Source organism: Dendrobium catenatum, unplaced genomic scaffold (assembly GCF_001605985.2).
Source record: "Dendrobium catenatum unplaced genomic scaffold, ASM160598v2 fragScaff_scaffold_621, whole genome shotgun sequence".
Taxonomy (NCBI): Eukaryota; Viridiplantae; Streptophyta; class Magnoliopsida; order Asparagales; family Orchidaceae; genus Dendrobium; species Dendrobium catenatum.
Genome location: NW_021319083.1, coordinates 11,759,769 through 11,778,258, shown reverse-complemented (window position 1 = coordinate 11,778,258; position 18,490 = coordinate 11,759,769). Strand labels below are relative to the sequence as shown.

The following is an 18,490-nucleotide window of genomic DNA, read 5'->3' as shown; positions in this document are numbered from 1 at the left end:
CAAAACGATCAGACTAAAAATAAAAACCCTAATTAGGGCATCCTGGTTAAGGTAGCCATCATTAACCACATCGTCCTGGACGATCCTTATATCGGCCATGACGATAAGCTCAAATCAGAAAGAATCAGCTGCCAGATCTATTTAGGTAAGATTTATTTTTGGACATCATCTAGGCCATTCCATTACATCGGCCTGGATGACTTAACACAATTATATCTAAATTAATCTGGTAATTAAGAAAAATAATTAAGGCTTGATTGATATGATCACATCGTCCTGGTTGATCACAGGATTGTTCGGGATGATCAGTTAAAAAATCCTTGGTTGCTCCTGGACGATCAAACATCGGCCAGTTCTTTTCTGAGCAATGTTCTAGACAATTTTTCTTAGTTTTAAACTAATCGTCCGGGATGATCATGAGATCGACATGGACGATCAAGCTAATTTTGGATAGTCCAGACCTCCTTTCCGAGCGATTGTCTGGACGATAATCTGTGATTTAAACTAATTGTACAGGATGATATTTTATTTTCCTAGATGATATGAACAAAATTTCTACTGATCGTCCCATGTCGTCCAGGCTGATTGAGCTTAATTCTACCGATCGTATAGGACGATAAAAATATCGTCCTGGATGATAATGTTCGTTCTTGAATTTCTATTTAAAGGACCCAAATTTTCTCATGCAAAAGACCTTGAATGCTGCTGTCTTGAACTAAGAGAGCCTAGGGAGAGGGAGAGGGAGAGAGAGAGAGAGAGAGAGAGAGAGAGAGAGAGAGAGAGAGAAACTTGTGAGGGGGAGTTTGTGAGAGGGATTACAAAGGTTACTCCAAGCAAGGTTCTAAGTCATCTTCTCGGTTCTTCATCCTTTATCCTTGGGAGGTTCTTGGGAGGTCTACTTCAGCAAACAGTCTGGTTCTCTACCCGCTTCAGGAGGAAGCAAAAGGAGTTGGTTCTCTGTCGCACCGAGGTTGGTGAAAATGAGTCTGTTGTACAGGCTTCTCCGCCTAGCTATGGGATCTAAAGGAGAGACACTTAGTTAGTGCAATACTCAGAGGATGCCTCCGAGGAGTGGACGTAGGTCAAGATTTGATCGAAACCACTATAAATTCGGTGTGATCTTTCTTTAATTTTTTTTCCGCATTTATTTTTTCGTACGTTGGTTTCCTTGTGGTGATTTTGGTTTGGCTTTTTTTTTTTGCAAAAGATTTTTTAAAATCACCAATTCACCCCCCTCCCTCTTGGTTAGACTCGAGATAGTTCTTAAGGGCTTAACATCCCTAACGAACTTTCACCGATAAATTTGAAAACCTCTGAAAAATGATTAATTTCTGCTGAAAAATTCTGCCTATAATAGATGATTTTCCTGTAGTGTATTGAGAAAGAATTATTTGATTGTATTGATAATAAAGTAAACTCTTTCAAAATAAAAGAGTATGTATTATTATTCCATGTCAAAATAAATTATTGTGGCATATAGGTATAGAGTTTAGTGTCCAAGCTTTAGATGAAAATATATCACAAACAAAAATAAGAGAGAAGGGTGGAATAATAATAAGACACTAGAATTTTTATGTGAAAACTTTGAAATGGGAGAAACCATGGGGCCTAGCATAGCTAAATGATTCCACTAGTATTTGTCATTGATTATAAATGATATCCTTCCTTACGGTAAGGTGATGGCTCAATGTAGTATATATATATATATATATTGTATAAAACATATTATGTTGTTTGAGTTTGAATAATCCATATGACATGAGAACAGTTCTCAAGAGAATATTTGCCTGTTCATTTGGTCGATAGGAAAGTAGTTGGGCGTCGAAGGTCATGGAGGACCATAGTTGATATGTGATATAGGTCATAAGGATCATAGTTAGGAACAATTATTACATCCTCCGACCAGACGTAGAGGAACGTCCGGTCGGAGGCAAATTCCCGCCAAAAAATGAGTTGTACCGAGTAAATACCGAGCAATGCCAAACAATAACGAAGAATACCATCATTTGAAGACCCAATACCGAGTTATATCGGGCTTTACCGAGCAAATACCGAGTTATAACAAAGTTGTACCGAGTTTTTCCCAGAAAAACTCGGTACAACTCGGTATTTCTCGGTACAGCTCTGTATAACTCGGTATTGTTCTTCATAGAACGGTATTTTTTTATTATTATCAAATAATACCTAGTTGTACCGAGCAAATACCTAGTTTTTGGACGGAAAATTGCCTTCGACCGGACGTTCCTCTACGTCCTTGCACCGAACGTAATAAAAGTTCCATAGTTAGGCGTATGAGAGTAGAAGGACAATAGTCAGGCGACTGAGGTTAGAAGGACCATAATCAGGTGATACGGGGGCAAGCTAATGGTTACTACAAATAGATCTAGCAAGAAATAGTTTGATATAAAATAATGAAAGTCCCCTACATATGTAAGTATACATGCTAATCATGTCGTAAAGTTATAGGAAAGATTGTTGATCTCACGAGGAAGTGTTCTGCTTTATTACAATTAAACTACTACTGTCTAATATAGTTGTACAAGATATCCTACTGACTAAAAATGATTCTTTTTGGGTTTTTGTCACATAATGGGGACTTGCAACATAAAAAGGTACAAATATAAACAAAATATTTTTGTCTAAGACTTTTAATTTTTAAATGTGGATCAAAGCATATCCTTAGATCTCTATTGAGCTTGTTGGAGTCAAATGGAAGGTTTATGGCCTTCCTTGAATTATAATTCTCCATAAAACCTAGAAATTTAACATCTTATGCCTAGGTATGCTAATATTTCATTTTAGTACTCTTATTTATTCCAATATTTTTCCATTGAGGCAATATCACACACTAGATATTAACTACACACATGGCCATTACATGTATTAAATTAAGAATTGAAGATATTGAAAACATCTGTAAACTAATTTAAGGCATGAGAGTCTAAATTAGTACTTGCTATGTGTTTACATCATTAGCCAAAAACTCAAAAAATTTGTCAAATACAGATATCATAAAAAAGTAAACACATATTTATTTTATTCATATAAAAATATATAGTATAATTAATATGAATAAATGCCACAAGAAAGAATCAATTTATATTCTCCACAATCATTCTTCCTCCAACAATAGGATTGCTTACACTACACAGACTCAGATCTCCAATTGAAGGTATCTTGCCCTTCTCTAGCTTCCCTTAGATTTTATTCTAAGGCAGAACTAAAGAAAGTCACTATAAAGTATAATACTCAACTAAAGATAATAAAACACTGATAACACACTTTCCCTCTGAAACAAAAGAATAGAAAATTGATTTTATAAAAACTGCAGAAATGACCTCAGGCACTGCAGCACTCATAGTGTGGGCATTGTAGCATTATAAAATGAACTAAAGTCAGTGATGTTAGGCATACTCCATTGTAGTGTTAAGATAACCTAGCTCAGTTAATAGTTGAATCGATGTGCCTTATAGCTGAGTTAGTCAATCTTCTAGGGCGCTGATTTTACCTTAAGTTCTCAAGCAATCGGCACTGCAATGTCTGAATAAGGCACTGATGCATTGTAGATGACAAGGCTATGGCATAAAATATGTGGGCACTGCAGTGCTCTTTCAATAATTATGAATATTTTCCTTCTCCTGACATTTCCTAAACTAACAAAACTAAAATAACACATTTTTATTGAATTTTAAAATAATAGATAGTACATAATTTAAACTTAAAAAAATTCCCTAACTTAAATTCTTGCTTGTCCTGAAGCAATGGTAAAATCACCTTTAATTAGTTTAATAGCCAATGTAAAACTTGATAATTTAAAATTACTAAATTGTAAAATTATATATATATATATATATATATGTTTATGAGTAATTTGGAGTAATCAAAATTATACTTCTAATTTGAAAGTTCATAATAATTATCCAAGTCTATTACCCTTGGTATTGCTTACATTAATCCTATCCACTATGAGGGTATGTGTAAAATTGGCTTCTGGTTTCAGAAATGAATAATATATTTCTTAGGGGTTAGTTGTATTTATAGCTAAATTGGAAGTTCTTTAGTGTACTTTCATATGTATTAGTACACTCACATTATCCCATTTAATTTAAAGTATTTGGATGCCTATTGACTTAAGCTTTTACTAATACTAATGTTTAATGTACTCATCGTTTTCCTTTATCATTTTTTTTTTTTTGACTTTTTATATTTTTACTTTTTTCATACTTATCAAGTATATATTTAGGAGTAAGCATTGAATTTTGTAAGAGTAAGCATACAAATAAGATGCACCTAAGTTAATAATAATAATAAAGCAACTTTATTAAATAGAAATCTCATATACCATATATGAAATACAAAACCGAGATAGTTATCTTTCAGAAAACTCTAACAATATTGGGGGCCTAATAAAGAAGAACCGGTGAAGATAGCAATGCTACGATCACACATAGGAAAAACTACTTGGCAAGGCTTTGATTAGAAGGCAAGAGCCTGATGAAGGTCTACCAACCAAAGATCTGACACAGAGGCAGTCGGTAATGAAACGAAGGAAAACAACCTTCTTCTCAAAGGCGAGGAAGGATGCAACCATTAAATAATTGATAATCATTTTATTTATACATATAGTGTTAAACCATAAGCAATAAAGTACAATTCTTGATAGTTGTAAAGGTTAAAGCCTATAACGGACCTTTGGCTTTCTCTATATATACTAGATTCCTCTGTACACTTTTACATAGAAAATAATAAAATGTTTTCCATTACAGAAACTCTGTCGTATTCTATTCTCCTGCTTGCCTCATAGCTCTTTGCAGGCTAACATGGTATCATAGCTGCATTGAGGTTTGATCTTTCCTATTTCGTCTTTCATTTTTTTTCAGTACCTGTTAGCACAGTCCAATAAAATTGTTACATGTGTACCTAAGAATACATTTTCTTATTTTTAGCCCTCTATTTAAATAGCCACTGTACTAATCTTGAGATAATGAATAATTGCTTTTTCCTCTTCTTTGTTTCTCTGGTTCCGCGTGGTCTCCTTTCTCCTTCTTGATCTTCAGCCGTTCTTGCACTTTCATGGTATCAGAGCTCAGGAATGGCAGAACAAGACTCGATGGCTTCACACCCTTCTCCGACCACCAACGCTGCCCACCACTCAGATCTTGTCATACCCCAACCCCTCAATTTCCTCATCTCCATTCTAAAAACTCTCGTTCCTACTCAGCTCTCGACCGACACTTATGCCATTTGGCGTTTTCAACTTCTTCAACATTTCTCTGCTAATAGCTTCGCCGATCATCTCACCGGCGACTCTACGTGCCCGTCAAACACCTCCTACTCCAAATTCAACCTCTGGAAACTCACTGATCGCAATTTAATCTCTGCCCTTCTCTCGACCATTTCCTCCTCCATCCTTCCCTACGTCCTTTCCGCGAACACTACTCAAGAAGTCTGGCAGATTCTTGAGCGTCGGCTTCAACCGTCAAATTGCTCAAGGGTGATTCAGCTCAAGAACGAGCTTCATAATATTCAAATGAAGAAATCCTCCATGCAACAATATATGTCTTAGGTAAAGATTCTTGTAGACAACATTGCCATTGCCGGCTCAAAAATTGACTCCGAAGACATCATCATCTTCATCTTGAACAGACTTCCGTCCACATACAATGCCTTTAAATCCGCCATTCGCACAACCCTTAGCTCGATCAATCTTGATACCTTCTATTCCCTCCTTTGTAGTGAGGAAACTAATATTAAAACCCAGCAACAAAAAGATCTTCTCTCCATCGCTGACTCGACGGCTCTCTTCTCCAACCGCAACACTAACTCCCGGGGCCGCAATTTCTCACAGTCCTCCAAAAGCAAGAACCCCTTCGCTCGATCCCCTCTCCCCTCCTCATCTCAGTCGCAAGGCCCGAACAGCAACTCTGACCGTCCCGTATGCCAAATATGCGGTAAAACAAGTCACTCCACCTTAAATTGCTGGCATATATGTAATTCTAAATATGCACCCACATCTTCTTGGTCGCCGCGTGCTATGTTCACCCAAAATATGTCCATCCCTTCTTCCGACTAGGTTCTTGATTCCGATGCCTCAGCTCACTTGACTCTAGATCATACGAATCTTCATCAGTCTTCTCCCTATCATGGTTCCGACACAGTCTTCAACGCTAATGGCGCAAATCTTCCCATGCAGCACTCCGGACAAGGCTTATTGCCCCTACGCGACTCGGCACGTAAGTTGCGACTCTCTAATTTGCTTCATGTACCCTCCTTATCGCATAATCTCATTTATATTTCCAAACTTATCGCGAACAATAATGTCTCGATCTCTTTTGACTCTGCTGGTTTTATTATAAAGGATCCACAAGACCAACGACCTCTTCTGTGTGGTTGTCTTCATAAAGGGCTATACAAACTTCAACCCCACCCGTCCCGGCACCTATCGCTCTTCAAGCTCAGACGTCTTCCAATCAACTCTGGCACAATCGCCTCGGCCATGCAACCTCCTCATTGCCTACTCGCATCTCTAGTCAATAACATTCCTACGCTTTGTAATTTCAATTCTTCGCCTTACATTTGCATTTCTTGTAACACGGCTAAAAGCCGTAAGCTACCATTTAATAAAAGTTTGTCTCTGTCTGCCAATCCATTTCATCTAATTCATGCCAACGTTTGGGGTTCGGTACCACAACTTTCTTTCAATGGATTTTGATACTATGTCGTCTTCATAGACGACTGTACTAGATTCTCGTGGCTGTATTTGTTACATTCCAAAGACGAAATCATAACCAAATTTAAGAACTTCTGTCTAATGGTTAAGAATCAATTCAATACCCAATCCAAGATTTTCAGGTCCGACGGTGGCGGTGAATTTACTAGCCACTCATTCACAGCCTTTCTCAACGACTCCGGCATCACTCATCAAATAACTTGTCCTCACACTCCCGAACAAAACAGAATGGCAGAACAAAAACACATACACCTTCTTGAGCTTACCCAGACTCTCCTTCACACCGCTAAACTTCCTCATTTCTTCTGGGCCGAAGCACTTTCTACAGTGAATTACCTAATCAATAGGCTCCCATCAACTGCTCTCCAACTACAAACTCCATTTTATAAGCTCCACGGCAACCATCCCAACTACGCCCACCTACGCACCTTCGGATGCCTGTGTTTTCCCTGGCTAAAATCATATACTCATGACATGCTCTCCCCTCGCTCCCAAGAATGCATATTTCTTGGATATTCATCCCTTCATAAAGGCTACCGATGTATCAATATCCACACTAACAAAATTCACATTTCACGTCACGTTGTTTTCCATGAACAAATTTTTCCTTACTGTTCCCATATCCAACCTCTCACTGCATCTCCCCATCAAACTATAATCCCTCCTCGGCTTCTTACGCCCACTCCAGTATCCGTCACTCCCTGTCCCAGCCACATCCCAGCCACATCCTCACACTCCTCTGTCCTAGCCACATCCACATCCTCTATACCCAATTCTCCTTCTATCATGACTCAACACAACATTCCTCCGTGCACTCAGCCCGTCATGCCTTCTCTTCCCCCGGCTCACACATCAATTCTCTCCTCCCATCACATGCAAACAAGGCTTAAGTCTAGCATCTCCAAACCCAGGACAATCCTCAATCTACTTGCCACCACTGAATCTGTTACCCATCCTACATCCTATAATCAGGCAAATCAACATCCGCCCTATCAGAAAGCAATGTCCCAAGAATTTATGGCCCTTCAATGTCAAGGAACATGGTCTCTAGTTCCTCCACCCCATGATAAATGACTGCTCGGCTACAAATGGACGTACAAAACTAAGCTTAATCCGGATGGCACTATGGCTCACTATAAAGTGCGCCTCGTCGCTCAGGGCATTACTCAAGAGTATGGCATAAACTACACGGAAACGTTCAGTCCTGTAGCCAAGATTACCACTATATGAATCCTCCTTACGATTGCATTGAATCGTCACTGGCCGGTCTCCCAATTAGACATCTCGAATGCCTTTCTTCATGGCGACTTACCAGATGACATTTACATGAAGAAACCACCTGGATTCCCTGACAAAATGCTCTCGAATTTCGTATGCGAACTACACAAATCAATTTACGGCCTCAAACAAGCCCCACGTCTTTGGTTTCAGAAACTCACCTCCTTCCTTCAAGCTTTTGGATTTGGGTTTAGTCATTCTGATCCCTCCCTCTTAATTTACCACCGCAAACATATTCAACTATACATACTGATCTACGATGATGACATTTTGCTTACAGGAAACAATCAAGAATGCATTGCAGATTTTCTCAATCAACTACAATCCAACTTCCAACTCAAACAACTGGGAGCAGCGTCACTCATTCTAGGCATACAAATAACAAAGTCCCCGTCCGGCCTCTTCCTCTCACAGCAACATTACGCAGAAAATCTGCTGCACACGGCAGGCTTCTCGGATTGCAAACCTGCCACCACACCCATGGTTCCGCCGTCCACAACCAAAACCGTCTCAGATCAAATATATGACAACCCGCAGCTCTACCGTAAGCTCGCAGGCTCTCTCCAATACCTAACAATCACTCATCTAGATATCGTGTTTGCCATCAACAACATCTGTCAACGTATGCACGCGCCATCCCAACATGATTTTCTAAAACTCAAAAGACTTTTGCGATATGTAAAGGGAATTATCTCCTTCGGCCTTCCCCTCACCACCGGTAATCTTCAACTCAACACATTCACAGACGCCGACTGGGCGGCTGACCCTGTAGACCGGAAATCCACCTCCGGGATATGCACCTTTCTCGGCCACAATCTCATCTCCTAGAGGGTTAAGAAGCAACCAACCGTCGCCAAGTCCTCCACCGAAGCCGAATACCAGGCCCTCGCCTTCGCCACCTCTGATGTTATCTTGCTTCGTCGATTACTCGCCGATTTTCAAGAGCCACAGACCAGTCCTACCACCATCCATTGTGACAACACTTCGGCCATCGCCCTCGCCAACAACCCCGTCTTCCATGCCCGCACTAAGCACATCGAAATTAACTTTCATTTCATCCGACAACATCTGGACAATGGTTCTATTGCACTTCAGCATGTCAGCTCTTCTGATCAAGTCGTTGATATCCTAACCAAGTCATTTACTGCTTCTCGCTTCCAAGCTCTCTGAAACAAATTAACCATTTGAGAAATGAATTCTTAATTTGCAGGGGGCTATTAGCACAGTCCAATAAAACTGTTACATGTGTACCTAGGAATACATTTTCTTATTTTTAGCTCTTCATTTAAACAGCCACTATACACTCCTGAGATAATGAATAATTGCTTTTTCCTCTTCTCTGTTTCTCTGGTTCCACGTGGTCTCCTTTCTCCTTCTTGATCTTCAGCCGTTCTTGCTCTTTCAGTACCCTCACTGATTTTCCATTTCTTCTTCTTTCTCCACTGGACCCTTTAGTGTTCAGTAATGGAAGGCTCTACAACTTCTCAACCCACCGTGGATTCAAACCCTTAATCTTCCACAATCAACATACCGCCTCAACTCAAATTATTGATTAGCAACATCAAGAATCTCATCCCAACTCTTCTCACCGCAGATAATTACCCAATCTGGCGGTATAAAGTGTAGAACTACATGCTTGGCAATGATAGGGCCTTCACGTCAACCTTTCCTTCTCATATTAGATTGTTAGGCTCTATGATTCCTATTTTATACTAACCGAATGTCACCTAGGATGGCTCTATTTCTCCTATTTTTAAATCTTTCACTTCCCTTTTTTATGCTCTCTATGATTTGGTGTCTTGGTTCAAAATTTTTTGGCACAAGTAGTACTCTTTGAGGTTCTTTGTCTATGTTTGGATGGCGATTTTGAGGTAGCTTAAAACGTCTGACTTATTTATTAGGAGGTCCATTGTTGAACTTCCAGGGTGATGTTTCTACCAAAACTTTTTTGAATCTCACCACCACCTCTTCTTTGAATGTGATTTCTCTTTTTTGGTGATTTCTTCACTCTTACCTCCTTTGACTGCATTCCTTTTAAGGCCTACTTTGCTGCAAGTTTTTAATTTTCTGGATAATTCCTTACATTTGCATGCTTGGGAGAAAAACTTTTGCTTCATGGTGGTTTGCTGCTCTGTTTGTTTCATTTTGAGAGAAAGGAACAATCAGAATATTTCTGGTACTTGGAAAAGTCCTCACCATGTTAGTTTCACTATCAAGATTGCTATTTGACTTAAAATTAAGGGCTGGAAGAAGTATGCTTAGATTTATGAAAAGTCTCTTGAATTTTTTTGATGCTGTGGTATTTTTGAATGACCGGATTTTGATGGACATTCTATTGCCCTATTTGGATCCCATGGAGGGCCTCGTGCCTTTTTGCGCTTGTTGGTTTTGGCTGGTTTTTTTTTTTTTTGGAATCTGGGATATGCTGCTGTTTTGCCTCTTGGATGGTCGTTGGTTGGAATTTTGCTTCACTGAGGTGTTTCAATTGCTCACTCGAGAATTACAGAAAGGTTTTTGGATGGACAATGATGAGTGTTGGTGTACCCAGCTTCTACTTGGATAGTCTTTTCGGCAACCAGGAGAATTTGATGCTCTTTATGTTTGTTGGACATTTCGATTTTGTTGAGCATTATGAGTTCTCCCTGCTCTTTGAGTCGTTTTTTATTTTTTTCTCCTTTCCTTGTAGTTTTTCCTAACAGGTTTTCTATTTTGTGCAACTACCTTTTTGTTTTGGTTAATTGATGGTTTCTTTTCATTTATACCTGTAATTCTGTTTTTTCTTCATATTTTATAAAATAGGCTTTGGCCTCAAATTTCTCCAAAAAATAGAAAAAGTTGTCAAATAGAAATTATGGTTGCGATTTCAAAATCAATGTAGTAAGAAAGCTATCTCAAACAAACCCTTAGTCATTGAGCTAATTTTAAGTCGTCAGTATTGAATCAAGTTGCCAACTGCCAAGCCCACACTATAAATTGAATCAATACGATGCACAAGCCGGTTTCAAGTTGGTTTATACAATCTCAATACAATTCAAGCTGGCATTGAGGTTTCGTTTGGTAAGATTTTCTTACTGCTTCTTAAAATATATTTTTAATAGAAAAAATTTAATGTTTTAACTAGAAAGCTGCTTTAAGAAGAAACCGCCCCAAACAAAATTTGAAACAACTCAAAATCAAATTATTCATACCTTTTTCGCATCAATATTCATGCTCAAGTACAGTCTTATTAAAGTAGTTTAGTAATTGCACAATTATTATAGAAACGTATGTTTTACTGTTTCATATTATAAAATTTTTAAATAAGAATTTTTTTTTTGTTGCAGATAATATATATAATTATCATAATTTATTTTTATTCATAAAATTTAAAAGAGATTTATAAACAATATATAGCCAAATAAAATTATGATAATTTTCTTTAAAATAAAATAATTAAAAATTGCGACTAAATAAAGTCCTTGTGGGCGAATAATTATTACGTCCTCTGACCGGACGTAGAGCTACGTTCGGCCGCCAATAGCATGTCGTCACGTGCTCTTACAAGTGCGTGGCCCGATGACTTGACCCGGAGCGGAACCCGAGAATGCTATGTTCGCGATTTTCTCGGTATTGCTCGATATTTGCTCGGTATTTGCTAGGTATTGCTTTGCAAAAATGAGAAATACCGCTCTGTGAAGACCAATACCATGCAAATACCGAGTTGTACTGAGTTTTTTACAACTCGGTACAACTCAGTATTTGCTCAGTATTGCTAGGAATTTGCTCAATATTGCTAGGTATTTGCTCGGTATTGCTAGAAAAAACTCGGTACAACTCGGTATTTGCTCGGTATTGCTAGGTAATTGCTCGGTATTGCTCGGTATTGGTTATTGCCGAGGAAAATCGACCAATACCTAGCAATACCGAGCAATCTTGGGTCCGTTCAGGGTCGGGTTGTCGGGGCGCGCGGTAAATAATGAAAACGCGTGGCGCGATTCTACTGGGGGCCAAACGTAGAGTTGCGTACGTTCACCGGACCAAATAAAAGTTCCTTGTGGGCACGTCTTCACCTCGGTTTATCGGTCGCTAAAGTTGACTTTTAATAATAATATTTTATCTGTATTTTTGCAATAGTACCCATCCCATCGCTCATATGGGTGTGATTAGCGTTGATAAATATGATTATGAGAGGAGTGTGACAGGTCTCATCTTGCTTGATAGCTACACTATAACATAAATATTTAATTAATAAATACTTTCATAATTGGGGTAGTTTGGCCTGCTTAAAAAAGTTTTGATAAGTAAAAATAATGCAAAATATTTAAATTTTTTAAATTAATCGTAAAGAATGTAAAATAATTATTTATGTTTTTTTTTTTAATTTGAAGTTAATGAATGCATTATAAAATTTAAAGATGATGATACTTAGTGGCCTAAAAATGATAGGTAGTTGTGATGATCTGTAGTGATGGTCGGTGATGGCCACTGGCGACTAATGTGATTAGCACCTCCGCAGTGATTAAGAGTAGCAAGTGATGCTTGGTCGACAATGGTGGTCGGCGACAGTGGTTGTGGTCGTCGAAGATTTCCGATAACAATAGCAGAGATTTTGCAATAAATTTAGGAATTGACTAAATCTAATGATTTTTATATATGTGTGTGTGTGTGTGTGTGTGTGTGTGTGTGTGCAAGCAAGATATTCAAAAATCTCGAGTCACGAAGCCCGGTAAACGCCATTAAGGCCAAAAAATGAAAACCAAAGCACACAAAAAATAAGGAGACTAGAGAGGAGAAGCTTCCCTGAGGCAAAAATGACGTCTAAAACCATCATTGCAGCAAACGCCGAAGTAGGGGAAAAACCGTGGCAGAGCGAACATCTCATTAATTCAGGAACTTGTCCTTGAAAATTTTCATATATATATATATATATATATATATATATATATATGATTTAATTAGGTATTATAATTCATCCCCGAATATAAGACCTATATATGTTTGATCAGAAATCAACAATTTACTATATGAGTTAAATTTTAGACCTAAATCAGGCACCACTCAAACTTGTCTGTACCATATCCAACCCTTTTGATTTGTTACTATATTGATCATATGTGTGTGTATGCACTTGTGCGCGCTTCTGTGTGAGTATATCTATCAACATGGTATATTTAACCCAAATGTGATTTGTTTAATTCAATCATTAAAGACAATAGGTTCAATTTTATATTTTCAAGTCAATCTAAACCTAACTTTGGGTCACGTTTGTAGACCCAAAGCTGACATGAATAATGATCAGAAGAACTAAAACCCATTATGGGCAAACCGTTGCCGACGATTGCAAGACATGCATTAATTGATACTTAGCTGTGAACTTACCTTTTCTCCATTTTGCGGCATGCATGTGTCACATCCTCCCCATTTTGATGAAGAATGAGCTTCATAACATTTCGATGAAGAATCAATCAATGTTATAATACCAATACTAGTCAAATCTTGTATAACCTTACCTATGTAAAATTTCATATTAGTGACACAACTCATGTTCCATTTCTTTTGATGGAAATGGATATCTTGTTAAGGATCTTCAAATGATGATCTTGAGATCCTGTTGTGACTTGATTTATTCTGCTCAGTTTCACTCTACATCCCATAAGAATATCAATCATACCACTCTCATCTCCATTAATAACGAAGCTGATGTGCATTGTTGACATTTATATTGTTACATGACATCATAATAAATTTAATGCCCATCATCATCTCTACAATCAATGTACGTTATTACAAATAAGATGGTCACTCATCATCAATGTCAATGCTAGTTCCTACAAATGATGCTTATATCGACATCATGCATGGACACTAAGGTTTATCCTCATTTCATTGGTCTCTAGTCTCCCTTTGTATAAGAAGAATGACCAAACATAACACAAATATTCTCTTGAAGGAAACTCTAATACCTCATGATTCCTTCAACTTCCATCATGGAAGCCATCCTTCATAATTAATGTATATACTAAAATTTGAAGGAACGAAGAGAATTCTATAATGTAGAATGGTTGACTTCATATACAAACAATTATGCCAAAGCTAGTGCCTCGAACTAGTTTGAGAGCACATAGACCACAGGCTCTTTCACATGCAGTACACACTCTTTCTCATGACAAAGCTTGGTGCAAATAATAGAGACAAATTTTCCTCTTCTTATATTCACCCAGTGGAGATATTTTGTGTCCTAACCCAACCACTATAATCAACAAATAGAACAAGTCATATTGTGTTTGATGGGAACAATCAAACCCAAGATCTATTTTGGAGAACTAAGGTTAGAAGGACCATAGTCGAGCGGCCAAGGTCGAAAGGACTATAATTGGCTGACTAATGGTGAAGAAATCGTAGTGTCTGAAGATATTGGTTGGTGGGTGATGGTGGTCAAAAGAACTATAGTTATGTGACATAGACTGACAGTCTGTAATCAGTAATGGGTCACGAAGATAAGAAGGAATGTAGTCATGCAGCTGAGATTGAAGGGTTAGCAGTTGGGTGATTGAAGTCAGAGGGACCATAGTAGGTTGATGGTGGTCTAAAGAACTTGATTAGCGGGCGACTGTGGTCTGGCTGAGGCTCGGCTATTGTGGCCTGATGGAGGTTTGATGGAGATGGTCGGGCAAAGGTACAGAGGCGATTAATGATCGACAAGTCTAGTGACGGTCAGGCGGTCAAGCGGAGGTAAGGCAATGGTCAGATGGTTATACAGAGGTTTGGCAACGATTAATGGCTAGGATAAGGTCCGATGGCGGTCAGGCCGCTAGGCAGATGTTAAGTGATTGTATGCGACCATATGGATTCCTAATGGTTGTGGCCGAATGGAAGTCCAACAACAATGGTTGGGTTGAGGTTCAACAATAGCGGCCAGGCAGTGAATGTTCACCAGAGATTGTGCGGGGGTGGAGCTCTAAATGTTCTAATCCTTAGTAGAGTCTCTAGCCCAATGTCCATGCCTTCTCCTTCCAAGGTACCCTTCAAGTAGATAGTAAGAGTATATTTATAGATTTTGAGAGTGACATGCTTCATAAATATGAAAATGATTCAGAGCAAATTTGAAAAGCTTTATCAGTTGGCTCATGCTAATTCCCCTAATCATAGGCCGTTTGTTTTGTATTTAAATATTGTAATGATGTTGAAATTGAGTGATATTAGGCTTGTTGGATTCATTTTGTCGACCCGCTCAATTCGACTATAAATATGCCAAATTTAGAGATTATTTGATTATGCAATTAATCTTTTGAAGCTTCAGTCCACTGATTTGAGTCCATTTGGGCTCAGATTGGACTGATTTGTCTCGTTATGTTCATCTCATTTAGGTGTTCAATTTGATCATAAGTTTGCTAAAATTTGAGTTTGGATGATCCCAATTTTAATTTTGAAAGTTTTTAATTCAGATATGTACGTACCAAGGTGCACGTTGAATTAAGAGATTTTTCGACGACGTATCAAATAAAAATTGTACATTTTTTATCATCTTATTTTTTATCATTTTAAAATAAAAAAATTAAATAATTATCTTTTAAATATACCCATGCCAATCTCAAGCACCATTAAAAAAAATAAAAGGAATAGTCGAAGCATATAATTTATACCCCACCAGAAAATATTCTAGCTCCCGTCCCTATCCATAAATAAATACTCTAATTATTATTCTTTAACTATTGATGCAAAAAAAAAAAAAAAACTTCGATATCAGCTCAGTTTATAAGCCTTTAAGTATTTCATATATCTGTAAGAAGGACACGGAGTGCTTTTGTAAGCAACGTATGTATTAAATATGCTTTTGTGAGCATATTTTAATTGGAAAAGAAAACGATAGGAGTAGCAGTGCTGTGTAATTTTTATTGAATTTTAAAGTTTAATGTTTCATTTTTTTATGGTAAAAAACACTACGAAAGGACATGACTGATGACTCGCCCTAAATTTTGTCTTATAAACGATTTTTGCGTTGATTTTTTCTTTATAAACGAATGGTTCAGCTGAGCTCTAGATAAATTTATTTTCTACCAAAATAAGTAAAAAAACCAACTATAAAATGACTAACTTATGACCGATCAATGCATCCAGTAACATTTGTGCCATGGAATCACCACTTCTCTCCATCCTTCTTCCTCCAATTTTCTCCACTCTCTTCCTAATTCTCCTCATAAAAAGGTTCACCCTTCACAAAACCACTAATCCTACAAACCTCCCTCCAGGCCCATGGAAGCTCCCCATCATCGGAAACTTGCACCAACTATTAGGTGAGCATCCACACCATAGGCTTCAAAACCTTGCCAAAACCTACGGCCCTCTCCTCCACCTTAAGCTCGGTGAGATCAATCTTATTGTCATCACATCTAGAGAATTTGTTTGTGATATTTTCAGAACTCATGACCTCAAATTTGCTGCAAGGCCTGAGTTAATGGCAGGGAAGATAATCTTTTACAACAACAGTGACATTGGCCTCGCACCTTATGGCAAAACATGGTCAAAACTACGTAAAATATGTACTGTTGAATTGCTTAGCTTAAAGCGAGTTACATCCTTTAAGTTTATAAGAGAGGAAGAAGGAAATAATCTTGTGGAGAAGATTAGGATGGCAGGGAGATCACCTGTGAATTTGTCAGCGATGCTTTTATCACTTTCAAATGAGACAATTGCAAGGGCTGCATTTGGCAAGGGAAGTGCACAACAACAGAGGTTTTTGTTGGCAATGAAGAAGATGCTTGAGTATCTCTCCGGATTCAATGTGGTTGATTTGTTTCCTTCTTGGAGTTTTCTTGGTGAGATTAGTGGATTGAGGCATGGGATGGAGCGAGTTCACATGGAAATGGATGGTGTTTTAAATGAAATAATTGAGGAGCATGAAGGGAAGAAGTTTGATGGAGATGATACAAATGAAGATTTGGTTGATGTTCTTTTGAGAATTAAGAGAAGTGGAGAGATGGATTTATCTCTCACGATGGAAAATGTCAAAGCTGTCTTACTAGTAAGTGCTTAATTGAAATATAAATTTATCGGAATATTATGATATAAATTAAAAAAATGATAAACCTTTTTTTATTCTCTTAATTCATTGTTCATTACTTATTCTTTGATTTCTTAACTCTTCCAATTGACCTCATCTTCTATTTTTATAATAAATGAGATTATTATTACTTAATATGATCAATTATTTAGCATTATTTGATTTTAATCACAAATAATAGTTATATCTTCTAATTAAATGTGACTGAATATTTTTAAAAAATATATATTGTTATAAAAGTAAGCGACTAAAAATAATGAGTGAACATAGCTCAAAATTGAGTCTTGTATTAGCTAACTATTTATTTTATATTTTTTTCCAAGGATTTATTTTTTGCAGGAACTGAAACCTCATCTACTACACTTGTGTGGGCTATGACAGAGCTCATTCGACATCCAAAGGTTATGCAAAAAGCTCAATTAGAGGTAAGAAAAGTCTTAAATGGAAAAATAAGAATAGAAGAGGGAGACATACACAAGCTTCTATATATAAATCAAGTTATCAAAGAAACTCTTAGATTACACCCTCCTGTCCCTCTCTTGGCACGAAGATTATGTTGTGAGACAGTTGAATTAGCTGGCTATACAATACCGGCTGAAAGTCGGGTTGTGATTAATGTATGGGCAATGACGAGAGATCCAAACTATTGGGAAGATCCTGAGATTTTTCAACCAGAGAGATTTGAAGAAAAAACAATTGATTTTGGAGTAGCAAACTTTGAGTTTATACCTTTTGGTGGTGGAAGGAGGATTTGTCCAGGGATATCTTTTGCATTTGCAAGCATGGAGCTTTGGCTTGCACAACTACTCTTCTACTTCGATTGGGAACTTCCGGGAGGTAGGAGTCCTCAGGAATTGGATGTGGATGAAGCATTTGATCTAACATTAACTAGAAAAAATGATTTATGTTTAGTTGCAACTTATCATGATTATCTTAATCTTTATTGAAGCCATTAAGCATTTCTATTGTGTGTACTGTTATGTTCTTCAATATAACCTACAATTTTTTACCATGTTTTTCTTCTTATGTTTTTAGAAGATTCTTTTTCAACCATAATTTTAAATATGCTTTTCAATAAATATTTTTTTAAAGACAAACTTTTAAAAAAGCTATATAAAAGATGTCATCTACTTATGTGTTATTTTTTTATTGACTATTTTTTCTAACAAAAAAACAATCGAAAAGTTGTAAAGCCTAAACCAATTATATTTAAAATTCAAGATATTAATTGAAGCATCACATAATCTCCAAATCTTATATGCATATACTCAAATCAAGCGCTATAATGAGACAAATCCAACAAGTTTAAAATCGTCTAAATTTGATATTATTATGAGACTTAAATGCTAAAAAAATGACCACCCATTTTAAATAAATAATATATTTAGAATGCAAAATTAAAAAACAAATAAATCAAAATTCAGGGAAAAAAATGATCTTCT

The 18,490-nt window shown here is 37.2% G+C and overlaps 1 protein-coding gene across 1 annotated transcript; it reads left to right on the top strand.

The window, feature by feature from the left end:
• The first annotated feature begins 16,090 nt into the window (after positions 1–16,090).
• On the top strand, positions 16,091–18,060 carry LOC110114012 (premnaspirodiene oxygenase-like). The gene is made up of 2 exons (XM_020846761.2): positions 16,091–17,009; positions 17,372–18,060. The coding sequence occupies exons 1-2, from the start codon at positions 16,119–16,121 to the stop codon at positions 17,993–17,995; spliced, it is 1,515 nt and encodes a 504-aa protein (XP_020702420.1). The 5' UTR covers positions 16,091–16,118; the 3' UTR covers positions 17,996–18,060.
• Positions 18,061–18,490: the final 430 nt, after the last annotated feature.

What these genes read in the sequence shown, in the direction of transcription:
- LOC110114012 (XM_020846761.2), top strand. Translation starts at nt 16,119, where the DNA reads ATGGAATCACCACTTCTCTCCATCCTTCTTCCTCCAATTTTCTCCACT. An exon ending in ATGTCAAAGCTGTCTTACTA is followed by an intron (nt 17,010 to 17,371) that starts GTAAGTGCTTAA and finishes TTTTTTTCCAAG; the next exon opens with GATTTATTTTTTGCAGGAAC.